Source organism: Diabrotica virgifera, chromosome 2, assembly GCF_917563875.1.
Source record: "Diabrotica virgifera virgifera chromosome 2, PGI_DIABVI_V3a".
Taxonomy (NCBI): domain Eukaryota; kingdom Metazoa; phylum Arthropoda; class Insecta; order Coleoptera; family Chrysomelidae; genus Diabrotica; species Diabrotica virgifera.
Window position 1 is genome coordinate 28,897,278 of NC_065444.1, and position 27,771 is coordinate 28,925,048.

General features: G+C 31.7%; 2 protein-coding genes across 4 annotated transcripts in view; one reads left to right on the forward strand and one right to left on the reverse strand.

The window, feature by feature from the left end:
• The window catches only part of LOC126880020 (biotin--protein ligase), a 223,977-nt gene that overhangs the window by 13,732 nt on the left and 182,474 nt on the right, over positions 1-27,771 (forward strand). The window lies entirely within an intron of this gene.
• The window catches only part of LOC126880026 (microtubule-associated proteins 1A/1B light chain 3C-like), an 84,810-nt gene that overhangs the window by 8,870 nt on the left and 48,169 nt on the right, over positions 1-27,771 (reverse strand). For all 3 annotated transcript variants that reach the window (XM_050643554.1, XM_050643555.1, XM_050643556.1), the window contains exons 2-3: positions 24,323-24,378; positions 4,345-4,451 (exon numbers count right to left, since the gene is read on the reverse strand). In XM_050643554.1, the coding sequence (XP_050499511.1) occupies positions 4,345-4,451; positions 24,323-24,378 (163 nt within the window). The remainder of the gene's footprint in view (positions 1-4,344; positions 4,452-24,322; positions 24,379-27,771) is intronic.

A 27,771-nucleotide genomic window follows, 5' to 3' on the forward strand; every position in this document is an offset into this window, starting at 1 on the left:
AAGATAGAAACTTGACGAGAAATGCTTGGAATGGTGTATGCCGTGCACTTGACAGTGAATTTGACGAATTAGGTGATAAAGAAAAAAACACATTTTATAAGTACATCAAAATTAATTATATGTTACTGATAACAACAGTAATTAAAACTGCTAAGTATATTATAATAAACTTTATTTTACATAGTTTCAATTAACGTTGAGTATAGAGGGTGTTCCATCAATATGTGTGAATATAAAAATATATAAATCGTATCTTTTTTGCGTTAATAGGATGGACCCAATGAATTCGGTTCCTCTTATTTCTCTTTCTTCGACGATAAAGTAAACACAACGCTATAATTTCATTTCGCTCTATATAATATATACCTTTTAAATTATATTTAGTTTTATAGGGTAAACAACTTGGTGAAGACTGGAGTAGGGCAGCGGTCACGTCTTGTGTGAAATTATCAAACAACATTAAAAACGAGGGGGACAACATTTAAAAATGAATGGATGACAGAGGGTCTTAAATAATTTTATTAACGTTTTGACGCCCAAATCGGATGTCGAAACGTTAATAAAATAATTTTTTTAGTTCAATTGTGGCTTATTTCCCATTTAGAATAGTTTATTACATACATTGTATGAGCTAATCCAAGATCCCACAAATAACGAACAACGATTATAAAAACAAATTAAGGCTTTTAATTAAAAACATAAGAAATAATAACTGACAAAAAAGAAATTGCAAATGAATTAAATACGCATTACAGTACATTAGGACAAAAGTATATACAAAAAATACCCATTTGTAATGATACATCGTAATGATACATATCAGAAATCGTATCATGTACTTACCTCAGCCACAAAGTGTAAATAAAAATAATATACCAAACAACACAGCAAAATATCTTCGTGCGACTCAATTCTTATTGTGTGAAAAGGATAGGTGCGTCAAAACTACCGCTCGAGAAAACTCTCGCACATTCAAAATTCTTATAGTGTGAAACAGCACTTAATTTACAAACACATTACATTTCAAGTTAAAGCGTGTTTTTGCCGAAAAAAAAAACAGTAACAAAACATTGTTAAAAGAGAACATTTATTTTGGACATTTGTGTTTGAGAATTTGATCTGTTCACTATGTCTGCTTGATTTTTCAATGAGGTGGTGCGTTCTTACCAAAAAAGAGTAACTTAACGTCAGAACAGGCAGCCCAAATTGTAGCTTTATTTGGAGATGGACGATCGCAGCAATATCTTGCTGATGTTACGGGAATCCACCAATCTAGCGTTTCACGTGTTTTAAGAAGGTATAGAGAAAGTGGAGGATACACAAGAAGATCGGTTCCATCACTTCCCAGGTGCACGAGTCTCGTAGGTAAAAGTTATTTACATCTGCAGACTTCGCGTACACATCATGTTACATCTAGACAACTGCGAAATGATCTTTTGACAGTCCGTAATGTTCGAATAAGTGCCAATTCGGTTAGAAACAATTTAAGGAAATTTGGAATCAGAGCCAGAATGCCTGCTACTGCTCCACTCTTAACGAGGGCACTGGCTCTGATTCCAAATTCCTTTAATCGGTTTCTAACCAAATTGGCACTTATTCCAATATTACGGGCTGTGAAAAGATCATTCCTGAGTTGTCTGGTTGTAACATAATGTGTACGCAAAGTTTGCAGATGTAAATAACGTTCACCTGTGAGGCTCGCGCACCTGGGATGTCTTGAATTTGGTTTTCTTATGTATCATCCACTTTCTCTATACCTTCTTAAAGCAGTTGAAACGCTAGATTGATGGATTCCCGTAACATCAGAGGATATTGCTGCGATCGTCCATCTCCAAATAAAGCTACAATTTGGGCTGCTTGTTCTGACGTTAAAGTTACTCTTTTTTTGTAAGAGCGCACCTTGTCATTGAAAAATCAAGCAGACATAATGCACAGATCAAATTCTAGAATGCAAATGTCCAAAATAAATGTTCTCTTTTAACAACGTTCTGTTTACTGATTTTTTTTGGCAAAAACACGCTTCAACTGGAAATGTAATGGGTTTTTAAACACCTAAAGGAGACGATAGACGAGTATTATAACATTCTCATAAAATTTAAAAAATATTTTTAAACTTTTTTCTGTTTCAAAAATTATGTGATACTTTTTGTGATTAATGTAGTAGGTATATAAAATAAAAAGATTATTTTAAAAAATTCTGGGAAGATATACATATAACCACGTTTTACTAGGTTATTTCTTTTCAAAATTGGCATACTTGGCCTCGATCTTGTAGGCCACAGCATGTGTATGATAGAAAAAATTTTAGAGTGGTGTTATTACCTTAGGAATATCAAAATCAGACTGTTTTGTGTGTTGTTTTGAGTTCTCTGTTTTTGTAATCTGTATGTATCCTTGTGATTGTGGAATGTAAGTTTTGTTACATATACTTGTGTTTGTGTATTGTGTGTTGCATATGCATTGTGTATGGGATTGTAGGTGATTTTTCTCCGACTTCTTCTTTTAGTATTGGCAATCAAAGCCTGCTACATTCTGCTGATGGATTTGATGATGTTTGTAGCAAACCCATCAGCAGAATGTAGCAGGGTTTGGTTATGCAGAGGGCACAGATTAAAGATGCCACCCTTGCTACAGATGTTCAGCAGATAATTTTATGATGACCACTTTAATTAAAGATTTTGGGACTAATGTACCCGAACCACCCTGAACTATTCACAAACTAAATAAAAAATTATTAGGTACCTATACATATTTAAAAAGCTTAAAACAGCAGAATTTAACTTATTTTGCTCCTTTTAACTTCATTATTTATACTGAAATCTTAGTATTTCGAGATAATTAAAGAACATTAAAAAATTTTCTCGTTATTAAAATTAATTGCTTCAATATCCGAAATAACAATTTTATTTCCAAATTTTGTTAAAGAGCACAGAAGAAATTAAATCCTTTTCAGATGAATCTGTACCGATTTGGATAGATGTTCAAAATTTAAAATTAGGTGATGGAATACAAATGTTCAAAACTAACTAACAACTTTTGTGTTTAACCGGCTTTGTATTCCTCATTCGTCAGCCAATGTCGAAAAAATTTAGGCCGGAAAAAATGTGGAAATGATCATGTTTCTACACTATACCTAATCAAAAACTTTAATTTTACATGCATGTCATTGTTTTTATTTATTTTGTTGTTTCATTATAATATATTCTTCTTAAAGTGCCTTCTTCTCAATGGATGTTGGCTACTACAATTGCAAACTGTTGTCTGTCTTTAGCTGTTCTTATTAGCTGTTCAAAATTTAACCCTGTTCATTGTCAGATGATTCTTAGTCACGATAGTCTTTTCCTTCATATGCCTCTCTTTGTCTCAATCTTTCCTTTCACTTATATTTGAGCATATTGGTACTTATTGTTTCTCAGTATGTGGCCTAGGTATGATGTTTTTCTAAATCTAGACCTTAAATCCTAATACATAGATATCTACACGGGCCGAAAAAAGTTTAGTAGAATTTATAAAAAAAGTCATGTTTTGTTTTTTTATCATTTTTAACATAATAAATTTCATATACTCGAGCATTCAACTATCTCCTATTTTATATATCAAATAATTTTTATCCCTTACAGAGATCGGTGAAGGTCGTTGTTATATCTGATCTTATATACAATGATGCGCGTGCTAATAACCGGCAAAATAGCTCAAAAGATAGAAAACATAATACATTGCGAAACAAAAAGAGATGAAACTAGTGGAGGTGGAAATTATCGTTATAAATGTATTGATTAACATTACATTGCATAGTTTCCCACCTTTAGACGTCCGTGACAGTATTTTATAAAATTCTACTGTCACATTGATAGTTGTCATATTCCTCTGATACGTCTAAAGGTGGGAAACTATGTAACGTAATGTTAATTAATAGGTTTATAACGATAATTTCCACCTCCACTGATTTCATCTCTTTTTGTTTCGCAATGTATTATGTTTTCCATCTTTTGTGCTATTTTGCCGGTTATTAGTGCGCTCATTACGTATACCTACTAATACAAATACAAAATATGTACTGAGAAATGCGATTCTCGATATGATTACCGGTACTCAAATACAAAAGTAATCATAGTAATCAAAGTATCCTACTAATACTAATACAAAATATGTATGTATGTACATACTGAGAAATGTGATTCTCGATATGATTACCGGTACTCAAATACAAAAGTAATACTCGAAAGTAACTGTAATCAACATCACTATTTGGTTGCCAATACTGAAAGAAGGAGCATACTACAACAACGGGAATATACTAACATTAACGGAGTAAAGGAAGTCGCCTACGAATACAACACTTACCTTATAATTGTTTGAAACTGGGACATCGTGATTTCCTGAGGTACTAAAAATTTAGATTTATCTAAATGTGGTAGATGTGTTTCTTTGTAAAATCTTTGTACTATGATCTAAAAAAGAAATAAAATGTTATTAATATATGTTTGCAATCCAGTAGATGTATTGTAGGTATACAGGGTGTTTCATTAATAATTGTCCATATAGTAACTGGAGAAACCTTAGCACAAAATACGAAGATTTAACCTAAAACACTTAAATAAAATATGGTTCCTTACTGAGGTACAGGGTGTTTTATCTAAAAATTTTAAAAATATTTTTGCTCAGCATTTTAAAACTATTCGACGTATCCTTTTCATACTTGGCAGAAAGTATAGGTACTATACAAACTACTAAATTATGTTAAACAAACGTTTCTGGCTATTACCAGAGGCGTATGACGGGGGAAAGTGAATGGTTGACCCTTTCCAAATTATACGCCACTGGCGGAATTGCTATTTTAGTTCAATTTTTGGATTCTCCAATACTTTCTATGAAAATAATATACTCTTCATTCGTAACTGCAAAGTCATTAGCACAGTCAGCATAAACAATACATAATAGTCTTACTATAATATATTATGTATACCGATACGATATCTGGTGTTTGGATTCCTAGAAAACTAATAATGAAAAAAATTAATTACTTTTGTACTTATTATTAAGTATATTTTTTTCTATTAGCTAAGGTGACACATTTTAAAAAAGTTTGTATACGATATTCGATATCACTGTAGGCGTCGCAACGCAGGAATGTTATGTTATGATTAGAAGACGGTTATTCTCAAAACCTGGACAATTAATTTCAGAGCGAAGAAGTCGGCTGCTGGGAAAGAATGTACAAAATATTTTATTTTTACATTATAATACATAATGACCTCTGAGTACATGTCAAATGTGTCAAGTGTTTTTTTAATGGATATTTAATTCGCTATATTGTTTATGGTATTGTTCGTAATGCTTATAAATCCAATTTTCAAAATTTTTTTTACAATTTTTTTTTGTTTCTCATAGAGTAGAGTATCTAAGAATATAGCCGAACTTACATACTCCCTAAAACGACCCTCAGTTCTAACTGCAAGACGCAAGAGTCTCGCAGGCTTAGTCTTGTTCTTGCTCACGTCTTGCAGGGTAAGTCTTGGTCTTGGTCTTGCTAAAATTAGGCGGTCTTGGTCTTGGTCTTGCGAAAACGCAAGAACAAGACCAAGACCGATTTTGGGCAACACTAACTAGGTACAACGAGCCAGTTTGGGATTTGAAGGATTTAGGAGGATAGCGACAGGAAATTTGGAAAGACAGAGCTCAATGCACTCCTCGAACGCTAAGAGCAGGATTCGTCCGCACATGTAAGTCACTTGTAAGAAATATTGCGATTCACAGACTCGAGTGCTATGCCAGATTAGGTTATGCTGGATCTTGCAAGCTATCTTCAGGTTTTCTACATTTCACCGAAACATCGTAGTTGTTAGTTTCCGCGTTCTTTGCTTTTGCTGATATTGTAGTATAAATTCACTTACACAACACTGTCTACAGCAATGCGTTTCTGTGTATTACTGACTGTAATGTTTCTATGGTACCCAGAAGACGAAAAACCGATTGCAACAACCACCTAAGTCCTAATCATATCAATCCATAACAATCTACAAGACCGACGATCATGACTTAATGTACCTATACACGTATAGGGCCAGTGGCCAGTCAGTAGAAGCGCTGCCTTGACCGTGACTTGACAATGGCAAGTGCGAACTTGCTGAAAGGTTGTCAAAACAATGGTTTTATCAAAACCAAAATATTTCAACGCGGTGTCAAACCCGGCAAAACACAGAAATTACATATAAGGTCCGGCGGAAATTTCAAAATCATTAAAAATATTTTTTTTATTGAAGTTATACTTCTTTACCGGCGATATGAGGGTGAATTTTTATATGTTAAAACCTATGATCCCGGCGCATGCGCATTATAACTTTGTTCTGATTGGATGTTCAAATGACATGTCAAAAATTATTCAATATGGCGGCTGTGGTACAGCTGTAGTTTGATTATTTATGGTTGTTGCGTTTTAAAATTCGTGTGAAAAGAAACAACAAACAAAAGTTAGTTAATAGTTATACTGCCTTTTTAAATAGTTTTCATATACCTATATTTTTGGACTTTTGGACTATTTTGGACAAGGAAAACTCATTCTAATTTGGTAAGTAGTTTTTATTATAATCATATTGTAATTATACATTTGGATTAGGTTGAAATACAGTAGAGCGTCGATTATCCGAACTAATTGGGGGACATTGGTGTTCGGAAAACCGATTTGTTCGGATAATCGAACTACAATATATTGATACATATTTATAGTCATATATATTTATCCACAAGTGAATAAAAGCCATATTTATATACCTACATATTTATTTATATCTTGATAATGACAACTAGCAACTAAACAAAAAAGTGCAGTCTTTGCAACAACATAATTATTTTTGGATACAGTATTGAAGAAAATTGAAGATATTTTAAGCGTCAATTACTAACGCTTGCTCGGTATTCGAGTGCGGGACCCGGGAGTCGATAGTTCGAATAAGCGGTCGTTCGGTTGATCGACGTTCGGATAATCGACGCTCTACTGTACATTTATTTTCTCAAGAATGGGGATTTTAGAGAGAAATCCCAAATTAGGTCCGATTTTTATTTTTAAATTATGATTTTTTGGCGTAGATTTATTTATCTAGTAGGTATGTAATGCTTTGATTTACATACTTAATTTGATTACCAACAAAAGTTCTACCAATCTTCATCTAATATATTGTTTTCTTACTGTTTTGTTATATTTTAATATTTTCTTCCACAAAATTTAAACTACATAATTTAATTATATTCAAAACAACTGTCAAACAGTAAAACGTTCAGTTACCCTATTTTTCCACATGACAAATAATGTGGAATTGGAGTGAGCCTAGGCTTCGATTACGAATCAAAGCGTCCCGAAATTCACGGGTTCGATTCCCGGTGCAAGTTTTTATTTTTTTTATTTTTTTATGCATTTTATGATTGTAAGTATATTTGTTATATAATTTTTTTTTCAGAAAATGCGTATTTAAAATTTTTGCCAACAATTATTATCGTTCAGAAATAATTTTTTCTTTGTGGCATTTTTCAATGTGTTTGTGTGCGTTTTATTCTTTTATTTTTTTAAATTTTTGGTATTGTCTTAAAAATCATAGAATATGTAGTAGAAGTATAACTTCTTACGTGCGTACAAAGTACACACACATTCTTTTTTTTGAAAATTTTGTAATATTTACAATCTGTCTTTAACTAAGAACAATAGGTAAATTATTTGACAAAAATTGAAAATTTTACCTGTAGAGGGAGATCCAGTGATCATCCTCTTTACATAAATTAAAAATATAAACATTTTTTATGGTTTAGTATTTTGTTTATGGGCCACAATTGTGGCTGGTGTAATAAAAATTATATTTTTAAATGAAATATTGTTTGACGTTTCTTTTTTTTCAACATTTTTTATGGTTGTAGATTATAAATATTCGTAAAGAAGAAGAACTTCATAAACTAATGTTATTGTAATAAATTATTTGCAACCATTAACTAAATTGTGTTATGAAATATGAGATTGATTACAGATTAGTAAAGTGTTAGTATTACTAATTACGTTTTTTTTCATATTGTTTTATTTGTCTGACCTCTTCAAGAATCCGTAACATTTAATGTTTAGCCTTAACTTATTTAATAATATATTGATTTTTAATATAATACAGAGTGGGCCAAATAAAAGGAGCCACCCCGATATTTGGCAGTATTTATTAGATTTTAAGAAAATAAAACAACAGGTCAATTGTTGATCTAAGGGGGACACATTTTTACGGTACAAACATCTGTCATTTGTCAACTCCCTCCCTTCCACTTCCCCAACCCCTTATTTTTAAATAGGAAATAGGGGTCGTGTGCTAGCTCATTTGAAAGGTTATTCAATTCTCTATTCAGTAATATCAACATTGACACAAAAATTTATACAGGGTGTCCAAGAAAAAATTATTTTAAATTAAATTGACACAAAAAGAAGAATGTACGTAATTTATTTAACTCAGAATACATTCGACTGCTGATAAAGAACAGAACACAATGTTTTTTAATAAATAAACACTATTTGATGCTTAAATTCAATATTCAACCTACCAAGAGGCAGATGGGTGGAAGCTTGAACATTAAAATTAAGCAAAAAGAAGTGTCTATTTATCAAAAAACATTTTTTTCTGTTTTCTGTCAGCAGTAGAATGTGTTCTGAGTAAAATAAATTACATACATTCTTCTTTTTGTGTCAATTAATTTAATTCAAAATAATTTTTCTTGGACACCCTGTATACATTTTTAAGTCGATTTTGATATTACTGAATAGAGAATTGAATAACCTTTCAAATGAGCTAGCACACGACCCCTATTCCCTATTTAAAAATAAGGGGTCGGGGAAGTGGAAGGGAGGGAGTTGACAAATGACAGATGTTTGTATCGTAAAAATGTGTCCCCCTTAGATCAAAAATTGACCTGTTTTTTTATTTTCTTAAATCTAATAAATACTGCCAAATATCGGGGTGGCTCCTTTTATTTGGCCCACTCTGTATATTTAAACATTCGATTTGTCTGCTTACCTCGATAAGCCGGATAAGCTGATATCGTGGCTAGTATTTTCGTGGTTATCGATGTTTATGTGGATATAAATGGACTATGCCTTCAAGATCCAGATACATTAAGTTCTTCTTCTTCTTTTTGTCTTGACATGACTCTGTGTTTTCAATGTGCCTCCAGTAAGAGGTCATTCCATCGTTTTCGCTCACTAATCTTCCCACTGATCGTCTTCCTATTGGGGAACTGCCTCTCGCCGTCCTTACCCTTACTTACCATCTGTTGTCATTCGGCTTATGTGGTAATTCCATTTTATTCTTCTGTTTTTTACCCAGTTATTAATGTTGTCTGCTGGGTTTTCATCTGCCGTGGATTTTCATCTGTTGTTTCTAGCATTCTTTTTGTCCTCTCTGTATCAGGTGGTGTTTCTGCCGCGTATGTCATTATTGGTCTGATGACTGTTTTGGAAATTCTGCCTTTCACTTCTTTTCCGATATTTTAATTTTTCCATATTCCTCATTAAGGCAACCTGCGGCTCTATTTGCTTTATTCACTTCATCTTATACTCATACTTAGATATTTAAACAGCATGACTTGTATTATTATTACAAATGATTATACATATTATTACAATGGATCTCGTATTTTTGTTCTATTATCTGACCCTCCAGCTCTAACTTACATCTTAGTAGATTTGCTTTTGCATGATTTCGTCTTTTTTGAGGAAATTAACATGTTAAATTTTCTAGAAGTTATAATTAAATTGGTGCAGTATACGTTTACGCCAGTCAATGGGAGCAAGAATAGGATCTTCTTCTTCTTCTTTTGCCCTTTAATTCGTCCAATTCTGAACATAGGCTTCCCCCAGTTTCCTCCATTCGCTTCTGTTTAGTGCTTTCTGTTTCCAGTGCGTTCCTCCTATCTTTTTAATGTCGTCTCCCCATCTCATCTGGGGTCGTCCTCTTGCTCTCTTTCCTGTCCATGGTCTCCATTGTTGTATCGTGCTATTCCACCTATTGTCCGTTTGTCTAGCGTTATGACCTGCGAAGCTCCATTTTAGCCTGGTTATATGTTGATCTGCGTCTTTGACTTTTGTTCTATTTCTGACCCAGTTGTTTTGCTTTTTGTCTGTCAATTTTACTCCTAACATTGCTCTCTCCATGGCTCTTTGTGTCTTTATTATTTTATCCATGTTTGCCTTGGTCAAGGTCCATGTTTGGCATGCGTATGTGAGAATTGGGAGTATGCACTGGTCAAACACTCAAGAATAGGATGTTACCTCCGAATTCTATCCTACTGCATGGATTTTAATTAAATTTTGGAAATAGCCTCTATTTATCTCCTTATTCAAAGTCTACCCTATGCCGATGTGTGCTTTTATCTTGGGGTGGAAACTTTTTTGGTTAAAATAACCACGGAATTCGCTAGAGAACCTAATTATAAGCAAAAACTGTTCTATAATTTTTTTTTGAAAACTCAATACTTTTTTAGATATTCGTGGTTGAAAATTGACCATTTTCATTGAAACATAACACCTTTTCGAACGGTTTTTCGCAAATACCTTAAAAACTAGGCATCTAACTAAAAAAACTATATAAAACATGTTTGTAGCTTATAAAAAAACAAAGAGACGCTTGCCTTCACAAATCTTCCCCTTATAAAACAGAAAGAGATATGGTAGGTGAAAAGAGTTCGTTTTTTTGGTACATGACCAAATTGGTGTATTCAACTTGAAATAACAGAGAAACGGTCGATTTTAGGTGTATAATGCTATCAATAACTTTTGTAGTGCTGGAAAAGACCTTTAAAATGAGCAATATTAAAGATCCATTTCATTCAAACTAAGCGAGATATGCTGCAAACAAAATTGATAACTAATGTATTTTAAGAAAAAATGAGAAGTAATTTTAACCCTCATCCACCAGAGTCTAAATGCATCGTTTTCCTTCTACAATACCTTTTATTATAGTGTTATTTATATGTTCAAAAAGTTGGACGGGTTTAAAATGAATGGTTTAAAAAAATAAGATCAAATTATAGAGCGCATTTTTAAATTTTCATAAAAATCTTCCTTTTTCTCCATATACTTGAAAATGATAAGAGATACAGTAATGAAAAATAAAAACAAAGTTTTTACCTAAAATAACCCCACATTTTTGTGTGGTATCTTTTTTTCGTATCTCTTATCATTTTCGAGTTACATGGAGAAAAAGAAAGATTTTCAAGAAAATTTAAAAATGCGCTGTATAATTTCATCTTATTTTTTTCAAAACCCGTTCATTTTAAACCAGTCCAAATTTTTGGACATAGAAATAATACTATAATAAAAAGTATTGTAAAAGCAAACGATGTATTATAATTCTGATGGATGAGGGGTTAAATATACTTCTCATTTCTTCTTAAAATATATTAGTCATCTATTTTTTTGTAGCATATCTCGCTTAGTTTGAATGTAATCGACATTTAATACTGCTAATTTTAAATGCCTTTTCAAGCACTACAAAAGTTATTAGTATCATTATACACCTAAAATCGACCGTTTCTCTGTTATTTCAAGTTGAATACACCGATTTGAGTATGCACCAAAAAAAAAAAACAAACTCTTCTCACCTACCATATCTCTTTTTGTATTATAGCTAGAAGATTTATGAAGGAACGAATCTCTTTGTTTTTTTATAAGGTACAAAAATATTTTGTATAGTTTTTTTGTTAGATGCATAGTTTTTAAGGTATTCGCAAAAATCCGTCCGAAAAGGTGTCATTTTTCAATGAAAATGGCCAATTTTCAACCACGAATAACTCAAAAAGTATTGAGTTTTTAAAAAATAATTATATAGTCGGTTCGCTAAACTCAGACGCAACTGGCTAGATATTTTAGTCGATAATTTTTTTGTTTTTTGCCGATTTTGCAAAAATTGGCAAAATTACTAACTTAGTGATTAATAATTTAGTGATTATTAACTATTTAGTAATTATTTTTTGCCAATTTTACTAAAATTGGCAAAATTACCGACTAAAATATCTAAACAGTTGCGTCTGAGTTTAGCGAACAGACTATAGAACAGTTTTTGCTTAGAATTAGATTCTCTAGCCTCTTCCGTGGCTATTTTAACCAAAAAATGTTTCGCCCCCGAAAAGGGGTGGAAACCACCCCCAAGATAAAAGCGCACATTGTCATAGGGTAGACTTTGTTTCTTAAGCTAATCCCTACTTACTGTGAAAATATCAAGTAAATCGATGTAGTAGGATGGAATTCGGAGCCAAACACCCGCATTGACTGCCCTAGTTGTAAATCATGTCCACTTTGGGAGATTAGTATTGCATTGTGTCGTCCGCATAGCAGATTATTTATTTTTAAGTTGTTTTTGTCCTATTTTGTATCCTGTTTTAGTTCTTCCTTTTTTTATTATTTCGTCCATGATCAGGTTAAACAATAGAGGACTCAGAGAGTCTAATCGTATTGCCAGTTTCGTCATTAAGTTGACATTAAGTTTAAACTGTGAATCATAATTCATAGACTGGCACATTGCTTCTAGTCCAGAAAGTCACTGCGCATCCGCTAGGAAAAATATTCTAATTCGGATTTCTTGCGCAATCTTACTCGAAAAGGACTCCTTTTAACAAATTTGCATGTTGCCAGGACCAAAAGGTGGTCAAAAATTTTTTAAACGTTTTTTTTTTGTTTTTTTCCTAAAATTACTTTTTTTGCATGGAAAAAAGTTTTTTTTAGATTTTTTGGATCATTCCAAACACAAAAGGTATTTAGTAACTTTTCTCTAAAAATGGTAGTTTTTGACATATAAGCGATTAAAAATTTAAAAATTGCGAAATCGGCCATTTTTAACCCTCAAAAACTATGTGAAAAACTAAAAATTTTAATGTTGCCGAGGTAGGTAGATATTCTTTAAACATCGATTGATGAAATCCCGAAGAGTTTTTTGCAATACAATATTCAAAACTCCTTTGTTTTTTAATTGCTAATCAAGCGTGCGAGACACTATTTTCCACCGACAGTATGGTGCAAATGAAAGGAATAAATTAGATATTTCGTAAACCGGCGACTTTAAGGAAAAATCCCGAAACAGGTCGATTTTTATTTTTAAGTTATGATATTGTGGCATATATGGTATACTAGTGACGTCATCCATCTGGACGTGATGACGTAATCGATGATTTTTTTAAACGAGAATAGGGGTCGTGTGCTAGCTCATTTGAAAGGTTCTTCAATTCTCTATTCAGTAATATAAACATTTACATACTTATTTATACAGGGTGTCCAAAAAATTTTTATTAAATTAAATTATTTTACAAAAAAAAGAAGTATAACGACACCCTGTATAAATAATTATGTAAATGTTTACATTACTGAATAGAAAATTGAAGAACCTTTCAAATGAGCTACCACACGACCCCTATTCTCATTTAAAAAAATCATCGATTACGTCATCACGCCCAAACGGATGACGTCACTAGTATACCATATATGCCACAATATCATAACTTAAAAATAAAAATCGACCTGTTTCTGGATTTTTCCTTAAAGTCGCCGGTTTACGAAATAACGAATTTATTCCTTTCATTTGCACCATACTGTCGGTGGAAAATAGTGTCGCGCACGCTTGATGAGCAATTAAAAAACAAAGGAGTTTTGTATATTGTATATAGACATTGATTGACATTTCATCAATCGATGTTTAAAGAATATCTACCTACCTTGGCAACATTAAAATTTTCAGTTTTTCACATAGTTTTTGAGAGTTAAAAATGGCCGATTTCGCAATTTTTCAATTTTTAATCGCTTATATGTCAAAAACTATCATTTTTAGAGAAAAGTCACTAAATACCTTTTCTGTTTGGAATGATCCAAAAAACCTAAAAAAAACTTTTTTCCATGCAAAAAAAATAATTTTAGGAAAAAAACAAAAAAAAACGTTTAAAAAATTTTTGACCACCTTTTGGTCCTGGCAACATGCAAATTTGTTAAAAGGAGTCCTTTTTGAGTAAGATTGTGCAACAAATCCGAATTAGAATATTTTTCCTAGCGGATGCGCAGTGGCTTTCTGGACTATTCCCAATTTTCTATATTTTTTCTAATTAATTCATGTTTTGTGATGTTGTTCTGAAGCTATTTTCTAATTAATAGTATTTTGTATTTTGACAACGGCACCCGATTTGGGCGTCGAAACGTTAATAAAAATCATTTTTTAATAATATTGTGGCTTATTTCCCATTATAAATAGTTAATATCATGTTTTGGGGATTTAAAATTTTTTGTTTTCACTGTTGAGTTTGATGGTACCTCCTCAAACTGTTTAGTGGCATTAGTAGTGGATGGTGAGCTTTAGTAAAGAGGAAGAAAGAAAGAAAATTTAGTAGTTTTTTCTGGTGTATGCCTGGTTAGAAATGACTTGAGTCGGTCATATGTTGTTCTTTTCAGACCAAGGAACCCTTAACGAATCCTTTCTGTTGAGGCTCTATGATATTGTTTAGAGCAATGTTGGTAGATAAGCTGGAATGTGACAAATTTATACAAAGGGCCTAGCCGGGTAAGATGGTGAAAAGTGCCCCCAACCCAATCTAAATTCCATATAGGCCACTTTTTAGCACATATAGAGGAACTCACTTTCTGAAATTTTTAGCCCCCTAGGTGGTCACGTGACCCCCCTAGAGCCTAATTAGGCTTTTTATGTTTTTATTTTTTATCTCAGCCGCATTAAGAGCTAGCCAAAAACTTTATTTAAAAAAGTTGTAAGTTTTAAAAAGATCTATATGAAAATTTTTTTTTTATTTTTTTGGCGGGAAATTCGAATTTTTAGAACAATTTTAAACTTTTAAATAAATCTGAAAAAAAAACTAAGACACTCGTTTTTACGAAAATTAATTATAATGTGTATTTTTGCACAATCTTTCACCCTGAATTTTTTCAGATTTTTAAAATTGGTGAAACGTACCTTTAAAAATAAAAAACCGCATTTTTTCGGTTTTTTTTTTCGTTTTTTTGATACAATTTTATACATAGTTTTCAAAAAATTTAACACCGTCACTAGAATAGGTAAAAAACTGAAAAATAATTGGGATTTGCTTCATAAAAATTTTTTGTAACGCCATCCATTTTCAAGATACAGGGCGTTGAAGAAAACAAAATTTTACATATTTTTTACGATTTTGCCGAAACTACTGGCAACATTGTAATAAAACTTGGCGGGTTTTAAGAGGTAGTTATTGTGCATGTTTTGACATACAACTAAGGATTTAATATTCATCATTGGCGCGCATAGGGGTAATGGTCTGAAATTTTCAAAGAAAAAAAGATAGTACGCCACTGACATATTTCAAATTAACAATCATTTTTGAATTCCTCGTTCAATTTGCAATAAAAAATCTATCTTCTCATTTTTTCATACGACGCGCTGTTTTGCTGCAAAAAATAAAATATCTTAACGCTTCCAAAGTATTCGAATTAATTTTGATAATGGATGTATGAGTTTATTATGTATGTAGATGTAGAAACTACTAGAAGTTCGAATACTTTGTAAGGGTTAAGATCTTTTATTTTTTGAATAAAAATGGCGCGTCGTATGAAAAAATAAGAAGATACATTTTTTGTCACAAATTGAACGAGAAATTAAAAAACGATTGTTAATTTGAAATATGTCAGTGGCGTACTATCTTTATTCTTTAAAAAGTTCAGACCATTACCCCTATGCGAGCCAATGATGAATATCAAATCATTAATTGTATGTCAAAATATGCATAATAACCAGCTCTTAAATCCCGCCAAGTTTTATTACAATGTTGCCAGTAGTTTCAGCAAAATCGTAAAAAAAGTGTAAAATTTTGTTTTCTTCAACGCCCTGTATTTTGAAAATGGATGGCTTTACAAAAAATTTTTATTAAGCAAACCCCAATTATTTTTCAGTTTTTTACCTATTCTAGTAACAGTGTTACCTTTTTTGAAAAATATGTATAAAATTGTTTCAAAATACGAGAAAAAAAACTGAAAAAATGCGGTTTTTTATTTTTAAAGGTACGTTTCACCAATTTTAAAATTCTGAAAAAAATTCATGGTGAAAGATTGTGCAAAAATACACATTATAATTAATTTTCGTAAAAACGAGTGTCTTAGTTTTTTTTTCAGAGTCATTTAAAAATTTAAAATTGTTCTAAAAATTCGAATTTCCCGCCAAAAAATTTAAAAAAAATTTTTTCTTATAGATCTTTTTGGAACTTACAACTTTTTTTAATAAAGTTTTTGGCTAGCTCTTGATGCGCCTGAGATAAAAAATAAAAACATAAAAAGCCTAATTAGGCTCTAGGGGGGTCACGTGACCACCTAGGGGGCTAAAAATTTCAGAAAGTGAGTTCCTCTATATGTGCTAAAAATTGGCCTATATGGAATTTAAATCGAGCTGGGGGCACTTTTCACCATCTTACCCGGCTAGGCCCTTTGAAAAATGTAATTGAGCGGTACTTGGTTGGATCTTGAGTGTTATTTTAGCTTAGGAATGATGGTATTTCCTGCTTATTAGAAATATAATGGTTAAATGATTACGCTAATTATGAATATCAGTCTTGATTTAATATAGTTTGGTGAAATAAAATAAAAATAAGGATAGTTTTATTTACTATTGAACTATAAGCTTGTCTACGATGTTCCTATCGGGAAAATTAATTAAATAAAAACTAGAACTCTAAGATGACCTTTATGATAAATCTCAATCTTTTACTCCCACTTAAACAGATTCAAGATGTGACACGATCAATTTATCTTGAGGTCAGTTTTACGAAATGTTAAAAATTTTACTTTAAGACGGATATCAGCAATTAGAATAACTGGAAAAATGTAACTATGTACCGGGTGTCCCAATAAGAATGGCTCTCGGCCATATCTCAGGAACCGTGTATAGTAGAGCTTTGAAATAAAAAATTTTATAACAAAAGTTACCTCAGGAAAAGCCTGGAAATTATTTTTATAATTGTGGGACCACCGCTAGAGGGCGTAATTAAATATCAAAAATTAAAAAATCTAAATTTTACAAAATTTTCCTAATGAAGGGGCACTGGAAATCCGATCGTCGTATTCTTCATAAAATTCTACGCATATTTGATTTGACAAGTTTAGGTCTACCTTTGGAAATAAGAGGTGGGGGTGAGTGGGAACCTTGTTATGAAAAACTGGCTGTGAGTCCGGTTCTGCTTAATCAAATTTTGCAAACTTGGTCTTGTTGAAGACAGACATTTTTCGTCAATGTAAAAGATATGATTTCGAACCAACTTACTGAGTAATATGACAGCTAGAAGGCGTTATTTAATTTTTTTCAGAAATCTAGTGTTCCTTGGAAAATATTAAATACAAACATGCATTTTTAATACCATATTACAAAATTAGACAAAATTAGCAACAGAATAGCGAAAACCGCATGTTAATACCTTTTTTCTATCTCGAGATATCTTACAAAACGTGTAAATTTAAAAACATAACTGTTACTGTCACCGGTAAACGAAATAATTCATTAAAAGTAGTGTGCTATGGAAACAACAAAGAAACATTTTCTAGCTGTCAACGTATATTAGGTCTTTTCAACGCTTCTCATTTGTTTCGAGCCTCGTTCATATCTCGTATATTAATATTATACACGGATTATACGGCATATGACAGAGGCTCGAAACAAATGAGAAGCGTTGAAAAGCCCTATTACAAAGAAATAAAAACAACTATTTAGTGATGACATAAACGTTCAAATTTTTGCCCATCATTTTCGTTGCAAACATTTACTCTTTCAAGAGTAGATTGAACAGCAGTCTCAATTTCTGCTCTCGATATGCTTTGAATGGCGTTTAGTATTCTCTGGATAATGTATTCTAGAGTAGTGTATGATGGGCAACAATTTGAATATTTAGGTCGTCACTAAGTAGTTCTTTTTGTTCTGTGTTATATTTAATTTTAATAGTATTGTTTCTCTTTATATTGTTGTTTTAATTAATTATATTTTTATACGTTGACATCTGGAAAATGTTATTTTGTTTTTTTCCACAGCACACTAGTTTTCATTAACTTAGTTTACCGGTGATAGTAACAGTTATGTATAAAATTTACACGTTCCTCGAGATATCTTGAGATAGACAAAAGGTATCGACATGCGGTTTTCGCTATTCTATTGCTAATTTAATCTAATTTTATAAAGTATGATTAAAAATGCATACTTGTATTTAATATTTTCCAAAGAAAACTAGATTTCTGAAAAAAATTAAATAACGCCTCCCAGCTGGCTTATTACTTATGAGGATGGTTCAAAATTATCACGCTTACATTGAAGAAAAAGATCTATCTTCAACAAGACCCAGTTTTCAAAATTTGATTTAGCAGAACCGGATTTACAGCCATTTTTTCATAACAAGGTTCCCACTCACCCCCACCTCTTATTTGCAAAGGTAGAGTTAAACTTGTTAAATCAAATATGCGCAGAATTTGATGAAGAATACAATAATCGGATTTCCAGTGCCCCTTTATTAGGAAAATTTTGTAAAATTTAGATTTTTTATTTTTGATATTCAATTACGCCCTCTAGCGGTGGTCCCACAATTATGAAAATAATTTCCAGGCTTTTCCTGAGGCAACTTTTGTTATAAAATTTTTTATTTCAAAGCTCTACTATAAACGGTTCCTGAGATATGGCCGAGAGCCATTCTTATTGGGACACCCGGTACATTGTTACAACATAAATAATAGTTTATAGAATCAACGAATACTGTATTTTGTCAGTCGGTTTTTAGAAAACGCTTTTTTTGTTTCTCTTACTATAAACTAGACTAGAAATACTCCCTTAAATTCGTCCTAACAAACACTAAATTGTCACACAAATGACTACAGTTTTGCAAGAATGCTTGTGCCCTAAATATGGTAACTTTAATGCCTCGGATATTTGTGGAGATTATAGAGAGTTATCAAGTAACTCTATGAGAATACGGTAACGTTATAAATAACATGTAAAGTATACAGTAAAATAGCGTTACCGTATTCTCCTAGGGTTACTTGATAACTCTCTATTGTTACTGATATTGATACAGAATAGATATTGCATTTTGAATTTTTGCATCTAATGAGTAGTAATGCCTGTAAAGTTTGTTCAGCAGTAAATATATACTATAAATATAATACCGTAAACATGGCCTACTTTGCCCAGTGGGTTCAACTTTGCCCACTGTAAGGGTTATAATATTTGTAAAAAAAAATACTCGGCAACATAGCAAAGTACCACAGACGTTTACACGCGCACTAAGAAACATGCAGAAATCAAGACAGTGTGATCTAACCTGTGTAACTGAAGTGTAACGCTTGTAGTAAGGTAAGAAATTTGAACACGTGTTTGTAGTTTTTTTAGGGTAAAAGCTAAGCACTGCTGGGTCTACACCAGTAGGAATATTAACTAAATATTTGTTTATACGTCTTATTTAGTATTGTTTTAACTGAATTTGCGATGAAACGTTTATCAGGGATTACATGTTTCTTCTTTATAAAATAAAATCCAAGTGGGCAATGTTGTCCTGTCATTTGTCTTTAATTTTTTATTTTTTATATAAAATGTTTTAGAGGCATTTAAAAGGAAACGGAAGTGTGCTTTTGAGTTTAACGTCACAAAGTATAAATTTTTACGTAAAACAGCCTGTCAGTATTTAACTAATTGTGTTTTTTTTTTCGTTCAAGGATCAATCAAAATGCCTAGAAAAAGCAGAAAAAAATTGGGAGCAAGGCAGTATGTAAACTACTGTAAAGCCATGCTTGAACGAGCTGTGGAAGCAGTGAGAGGAGGTTTAAGTTCCCGTTAGGCAGAAGAACGTTTTAAGGTGCCACGCCGAACCATTCTGAATAAAATTAAACGAACGCATGTTTCCTCCATTGGCCATCCCCTTGCACTCACTAAAATAGAAGAACGTCATTTAGTGGATGTTGTTATAGCAAGTGCAGAATATGGCGCTCTTTTAACAAGCCTAGAGATTACAATACTTGTCAAACAATATTTAGAGGCCAGAGGAACTCGAGTTGTTTATTTCTCTAACAACAATCTTCCTAGTTGTGACTGGGTCAAGGCTTTTTTGTTACGACATAAACACATTTTAATTCAAAGGTACTGCCAAAACGTTAAACGTTCCAGGGCAGCCAACACTGAAGAAATCATAGAGGGATATTTTAATAATTTAAAAATAACACTTAAAAACATCGAACCTCAAAATATCCTAAATTATGACGAGACAAATCTGTCAGATGACCCTGGTACCCAAAAATGTGTATTTGGACGAGGGACAAAATACCCGGAAAGATACATGAATGCCACTAAAAGCGCAGTGTCTCTAATGTTCGCAGCTACCGCAACAGGAGAATGTCTACCACTGTATGTCGTTTATAAAGCTGAAAGATTATATGATAGATGGATAACGGGTGGTCCCCCTCGTACATTGTGTAATGGAACAAAATCTTGATGGTTTGATGCATCAACTTTCCAAGACTGGTTTTTTAAAGTTGTTTTACCTTGGTCAAAACGGGATAATAGCACAAAGGTTTTGATTGGGGACAACTTGTCCTCACATTTGAATATTGAGATAATAAGGGCTTGTCAAAGGGCAAATATAAGGTGTGTATTTTTGCCACCTTATTCTACGGGGCTTACACAACCACTTGATGTTGGATTTTTCCGGCCTTTCAAAAGAGCCTGGAAAAAGATCCTTACTGATTTAAAAACTAGATAACCTAACTTAAATTCAGTTGAATATTTCTTCAAATTGCTAACAAAACTAATAGACGCGATTGAACCAAATTTTCAAAAAAATCTTCAAAGTTCATTTCGTGCAACTGGAATTTGTCCCTTTCACCCACATGAAGTGCTAAAAAAGATGCCAAATGAGAGATTTGCCAAAAGAGTAAGTTCTGAAATTGATAATGCATTATTAAATTTTTTACAACAAAAAAAGAAAGGGATACTATTAAAAAACGAAAGAAAAAGTTGCTTAATACTGAACCCGGTCAATCAGTTCAATTTGAAGAAATTGGTCAGAATCAGGAGGGAAGTGGAAACGAGGATTTAGAAGAAAAAATAGAGATGGAGACGAGTGACAACGAAAATTTAGCAGAAGAAATGGAAATGACTAACAGTGACGATGATATTGGTGAGGAGGCCCATGAATTACATGAAGAAGAGCAGGATGCAATGGTTGAAAATATCGAGTCTGATGAAAATATCGAAGTAGATGGAAATAATTTAAAAATTGGTACTTTTGTGGTGGTCCAATTTCTTACAAAAAAAAAAACGTTAAACATTTCAACGGAATTATAGTAGAAATTAACGACGACAATACATACTACACCGTAAAATTTTTAAGAAAAAATATAAATGGTTTTTTTTATCCAAACATATTAGACATATCGGACGTCAATTTTGAAGACATTATAAAAATATTAAAGGAACCTTCCAAAAGTAGAAGAGGATATTTTTCTTTTAAAGAAAATTTAAGTTGTTTTCAGTTATAATTTTTCGTGTTTTTTTTTAATGAAAGTGTAATTTTTTTATATTTTTATAATAAAAGTGTAATAATTTTTTTTCCAATTGTTTAATAAAAGTTTCTCCGAAATTGAAGAAAACTCTGAAAAATAGAGCTTTTTTGTTCTAGTTTTTATTAAAAAATTAAATTAAAAACGTATATTGTGGGGATAGTAGACAAATTAAAACGTATGCCATGGGCAAAGTAGTTCTATTACGTTTTAATTTTGCCCTACAGTGAATTTAAAATAGGTGGGCAATGTTGAACTTTTCCGGGCCAACTTTGCCCACCTTGTATTTATTTTTTTTTCTCGGCTGTGTTACAGATTTTTATAAAAAATGATAAGAACATTCTCGGTTAATATTTCGAGAGTTCTCAAAATAATTTTTGTATTTATTTATATTATGTGCTAAGAAAAGAAATATTTAAATAAAACTGAAATTTGCTGGGCAAAGTAGGCCATGTGTACGGTACTCCTATAATAAAGCAAAGGATCCACAAAATTTACAATAATTACGACGACAAAAACAAAAAACGGATTTAAAATGTATTGCTTTGTCGTATATACCCGAATTTAATGTTTTCAAATGAGTTTTAAAATGAACTAAATCTATTTGAATTGCTAAGATTATAGAAAAACAAACATTCAAACACATTTAAATTTTACCTGAAACCGGGCCTTTTATACTATTATCGGTTAACCCAGGATGTTTATAGTCGGTACTATTAAATAGTGAAGTCAAATTTTGAAGTCAACCATTTATTGCTAAACAAACTTTACCTAAGTATGCTCAGAAAAAAAAATTATATTAAAAAATCCAAATTTTTCGTATTGTTTAACATTATTTTTGGATTTCTTTGGAAAAAACCGAAAAATAAACAAATCTACCCCGATGTCAAAAACGCAAGGCTCTATTTGGTAGCACTCTTCAATTTTATTACTTTTTATGGTCAATTGATATATAAACAATTAAATTCCTTATTATAAGTACATAGTAAATAGCTTATTTACAGAGAAATATACCTAATATTCATGAATTTCAAAAGCGCTTTTGACACAATTAATCGAACGAAAATGATGAAGAACCTATAGAATCTTGGAATCCCAGAAAAATTCACGCTAACAATGAGCTTAAAAACACCTCAGCAAAGATCGGTTTCAACGGAACAACTTCTAAGGAGATCAATGTAAACAAGGGCGTGAAACAAGGTGACTCTATCTCACCGACACTATTTAACCTGATGTTGGAAGTAATAATAAGAAGGACAAACTTTGCAAACAAAAACATTATTACAGATCAACTTCAACTAGTAGCATATGCAGATGATCTAGTCATCATAGCGAAGATGAAGATGACACTTCTTATAAAAGCAGTTGAAAAATTAGATAAGGAAGCGAAGAGAATTGGGCTAGAGATAAACCAGCACAAAACAAAATACATGACGATAGGTAAGGACGACACAACAAGTCAGAAATATCAAATAACACAGAATCACATATTTCAACCTGTATCCACCTTTATAGATACTTAGGAGTAGCAATAGGGAAAACCGGAAAAGAGAGAACAGAGGAAAGAATTCTGAAAGGCAAAAAAACATATGGAATGAATATAAATCTGCTGAGAAGCAAGACTCTAAGTAAGAGAACAAAGATGAACCTATATAAGACTTTAATAAGATCTGCTGTGGGGTCCTGCTACAGATGGGATGTAAACAACAAGAAAGAGGAAGGTGGCCTTCTGAAATTTGAAAGAAAAATGAGAACAATGCTGGGCCACAAGAAAACAAGAGAGGGAGAAATACGAATGAAAACAAATGCCGAAATTGAACAAGAATTAAAGAGAGAAAATATAGTCAGATACATAAAATCTCTTCGATTAGAATGGAGAGGACATATACAGAGACGCCCACAATCATATATGTTGAGAAGGATAACTAACTGGACACCACTATGGCCCAGGTGTAGAAGAAGACCCATAAGAAGATGGCTGGATGATGTAGAAGAAAGACTGGAAAATTCAGTGCAAGGGTAGGAAGAAATGGAAAACAGTCACGACAACAGCAAAGATACACAGCAAGCTATAAATGACAGAGGAGTAATCCACCTCATCCAAGAACAAGATTTTGAACAATGAATTTAATAGCTTATTAATATTTTTCATTTAGAAATATATATTTTCCCTATTTCACTTATTAACAAACATTTTTTTATTTAGCTAATGCCTCGACAACTAATGGCCATTGGCATGGAAGGCACGGTGAATTTTTGCAGTTAGGTACCTAGTGTCATGTGTAGTATGTGTGTTGAGTAAGTGTCTTGTTACTTTGCAAAGTCGACGTCATTGTCTTTGCAAAGAGACGCTAATTGCGGTCTGCGGTCCCTCCGGTGAGTACTGATTCCACAAGGACAGAAACTATTTTCATTCATTAATTTATAATAAACGAAAAATTTCCGACCCTGGTGAGCTTTGAACTCACGACCATTCGGACCTTTCGATCCAAAGGTAGGCGCTCTTACCACTGAGCCACAGAGGGGGTTAAACATTTTTTAAATATTGATTAATAAGGTTTTAAATGCGTTTTTGAGTTCGTAGCTATTTGATCCTTCATACTCATAATAATTGAACTTATTCCTGTGAATTTGAACCGGATAATATCCTTTTGAAGTGTTTTTTACAGTAGTAATACATCCAAATTACATACATCCAAATTTTTTTCAACATATTTCTAACGTAATAGGTTAACGGTGAAAACAAAATGAATAATAAGAGGTACTTACTGGTATTTTAGTTGGAAACCTATTTCTAATGGCGAGGACTTCTTCCTTTCTTATTTCTGAAAAAAAAATACAGAAATTAGAGCGACATATATAAAAATTGAAATTCAATGACTAGAACGTGAATAAAAGATAAAAGGTAACCAAAGTTGTAGAAAACTGTATTGTCAAATTTGAATTCTACATGTTTAATCACTGCATAATAGGTGGCGCTAGCAATAAATATAAAAATTATGTCACACATTAAAAATCCCTAGATTTCAAAAATACTGCAATCAGGGTTGCCAATTTAGTAGATTTTCTACTAGATCTAGTAGAATTTCTTGTGATTTAGTGGAAAAATTTTAAATCTAGTAGATTTTAGAATCTGGTAGAAAATTTAGTAGATTTTAGTAGGTTTTGGTTGAAATTAAAGGAATCTTTTATTTTGACAAATGACAATGACATTAAATATTTATTTTTGTAAAAAATTATAATAATAACATCTAAAATGTGCTAAAATTCTATTTGTTACCTGTAATATAGATAAAAAGTAAAATAAGATTATGGAAAAGAGTAAAACGTTGAATTTAATAAGTATTTTGTCATTTAAAGAACAACATAACCCATAATACTAATCCTACAATATGGAAGTACATTTAGAAATACTCTATTTTAGGAGTTGTTAAATACTTTTGCATATTATGGGTCATGGGTATATAAAATGGAGAATTTATGGAAAATGTATTGTTAGGGAATATCCAGTTCTCAACTACCTAATGACTATGGCACCATTGCAGAATCTTCAGACAGCAGTTGAAGTGCTCTTTAATCAATCATAAATTGCTTTAATTATTACTGAAAGAAGGTTTCGTATTTTAAAGATATTTTTCATATTAATATGTGAAATGAGATGCAATGCAAGATACCTTTTGTTCAAATAATATCGGCTTTACAGACATTGCAGTTGCTTACAGAAAACATTGAAATACTGGCAACTGAGCCTGCGGTTATTTAATCGAACAAGCTGTGGCAGTACATTTATACATTTTTAACCAGGAGAATATCTAGTGCAACTTTTTGTGCAGTGTGTGTGTTTGTTTTAAAATGATGCCATTTAAGGTAAATACAGTGTAAAACCTCCGTTAACCAAAACATCGTTTAACTGAAATGGCTCAGTTTCAATAATTTCATCAATAAAAAGTAAATTAAACAAAAAGCAACAAAATTAAGGAAAATCAACATGTTAAGAATGTTTTTTAAAGAAATCTTCTATTTTCTTTTGTATTTCCCTTTGACAATGTTTTGTAGCTATATCTCTCCAATACTATGTAATTTGATAAAAGAAGAGTACAAAAAACAATGTCATTTTTAACTGAAATTCTTGTTATCCAAAACAGCCTACCCCCAATTATTTCGGTTAACGGAGGTTTTACTGTAAATGGCTAATGTTGATAATATGTTATTTTTCTTGAACTGCAGTTTGTTAATAAATTTATAAATACATACATGATATTGTTGTTTGATTTGAAATGATATTAAGTATCATTTAAAGTATGTTATATCACATTCCATTAAAAGAACTTCCACAACTAGCAAAAATGTATGAATAAACAAATTCTTTTAAAGGACAAAAAAAATAATAGTAAAGGAATTGCCTTTGGGGTGTTCTTTTTAAAGCAGGGCATGCAAATGAAAGTGTAATACTTTTGGTTCAAAACTTTATAGATTCTAATACATAAAGTATTATAATTTAAAAAATAAATACTTAAACCTTTGTTTTATTGTATTAACCTGTTTATATTGTTAATACCATTTATGTTATATATCTGTTGAATTGAACTCCTACTCCTTTTGAATCCAGAATTTTAACAAATCACTAAACTTTTCCACAATGTCTCGTCTCAAACATGATATTTGTGCATTCAAATTAATTTACATTGCATCTTAAATACCTTAGATTGCATATCAACCAAAGGATAACATGGAACAAACACCTTCAAATGAAATGCAGGCAGTTGGATCTCAAGTTCAGACAAATGTACTAGCTCCTTGGTAGGACATCCAAATTGTCATTAAATAACAAATTACTACTATACAGAGCCATGTTGAAATCAATTAGGATGTATGGTATCCATCTCTGGTGGGATTGCGCTAAATTAACACACATCACAACCATACAGCGATTTCAATCAAAAGTCCTTAGATCAATTACTGACGCATCCTGGTATGTCAGTAATCTCGCAATGATTTGAATATTCCCTTTGTAAGAGATAAAATACAGCAACCAAATATGAAGGTCAAACAAGAAATCAAGACAACGAACTGATCAAACATATCTACCAATAATCAGAAGACTCAAGCGGACGTGGCTACAAGATTTAATACAACAGTGAAATAAACCTATAAGACGAAGCATCATTGGATTTTCCTCCTTCCTTGCTTAAAACTTTTAAGAAATTGATTTTAAATAAAAGTTAATAAGGAGAAAAAAAATATATACAAATGTTATTTTAATTCCGATATACCTACCTTTAAAGAAAGACATTACAAAAGACATCAAACATACCATTGTAGGTTTAGAAAGGAAATCGAAAATATTTAAGTTAAAATGAACTTTGTACAAAATATATATCTACTATTTAATATTTGTTTGCCTAGAACTTATCTTTTACATGTTTATATATGTAGAACTTTCCTTTCAGTTAAATACAACTTATTTTTACCTACTTCTTCTTAGAGATGATATTTTTGTGATATGTGCAATCAGATTAAATTGCCAATGCTTGCAGCATTTTGTCAGTTGGGAGTTGAGGTTTATTGTGAGTTAGAAATGAACTTTAATGCACTATTTTTACTGGGAATAAGCTATAATTTTACATTAAACTAAGTTTACAATTCGAAACGATAAACTAACTTAATTTTGAAGTAAAATTTTGGATAGTAAACTGTGTTAAGCACAAGAAAGTGACTTTAAAAAAATTAAATGTACAAAATGTATTAGCATTGTTTAAAAAAGGGTAGTTCTTAAACAATGGTATTAGCATTATATAACTAGACAAGTGTGTAGATAAACAATGGTATTATTAGTTAAATCAATCTTGATTTCACCACTTTCTCCTGGAGAGGATATATTTTTCTATATACTAAGTATTTAACATTTTTTTAAATTATTTTTTAGAAGTTTCAGTTATGTTGTTTATGTAAATATAAAAAAAAATATTATATTTTAAATAAAAATGGTTTTTGTTGTTTTTAACAAATAACAAAATAGCCCGTCATCTGTCAATTTTTCTTCTTTTTTCGGCTGTCATCTGTCATTTCTTCTTCTTTTTGGGCTGCCATCTGTCATTTTTTCTTCTTTTTTGGCTGTCAATTGTCATTTTATGAGCAATGATTTAGTAGAATTTTGGTAGATTTTATCCTCAATCTAGTAGAATTTAGTAGCTTTTATATATAAATCTAGTAGAAAA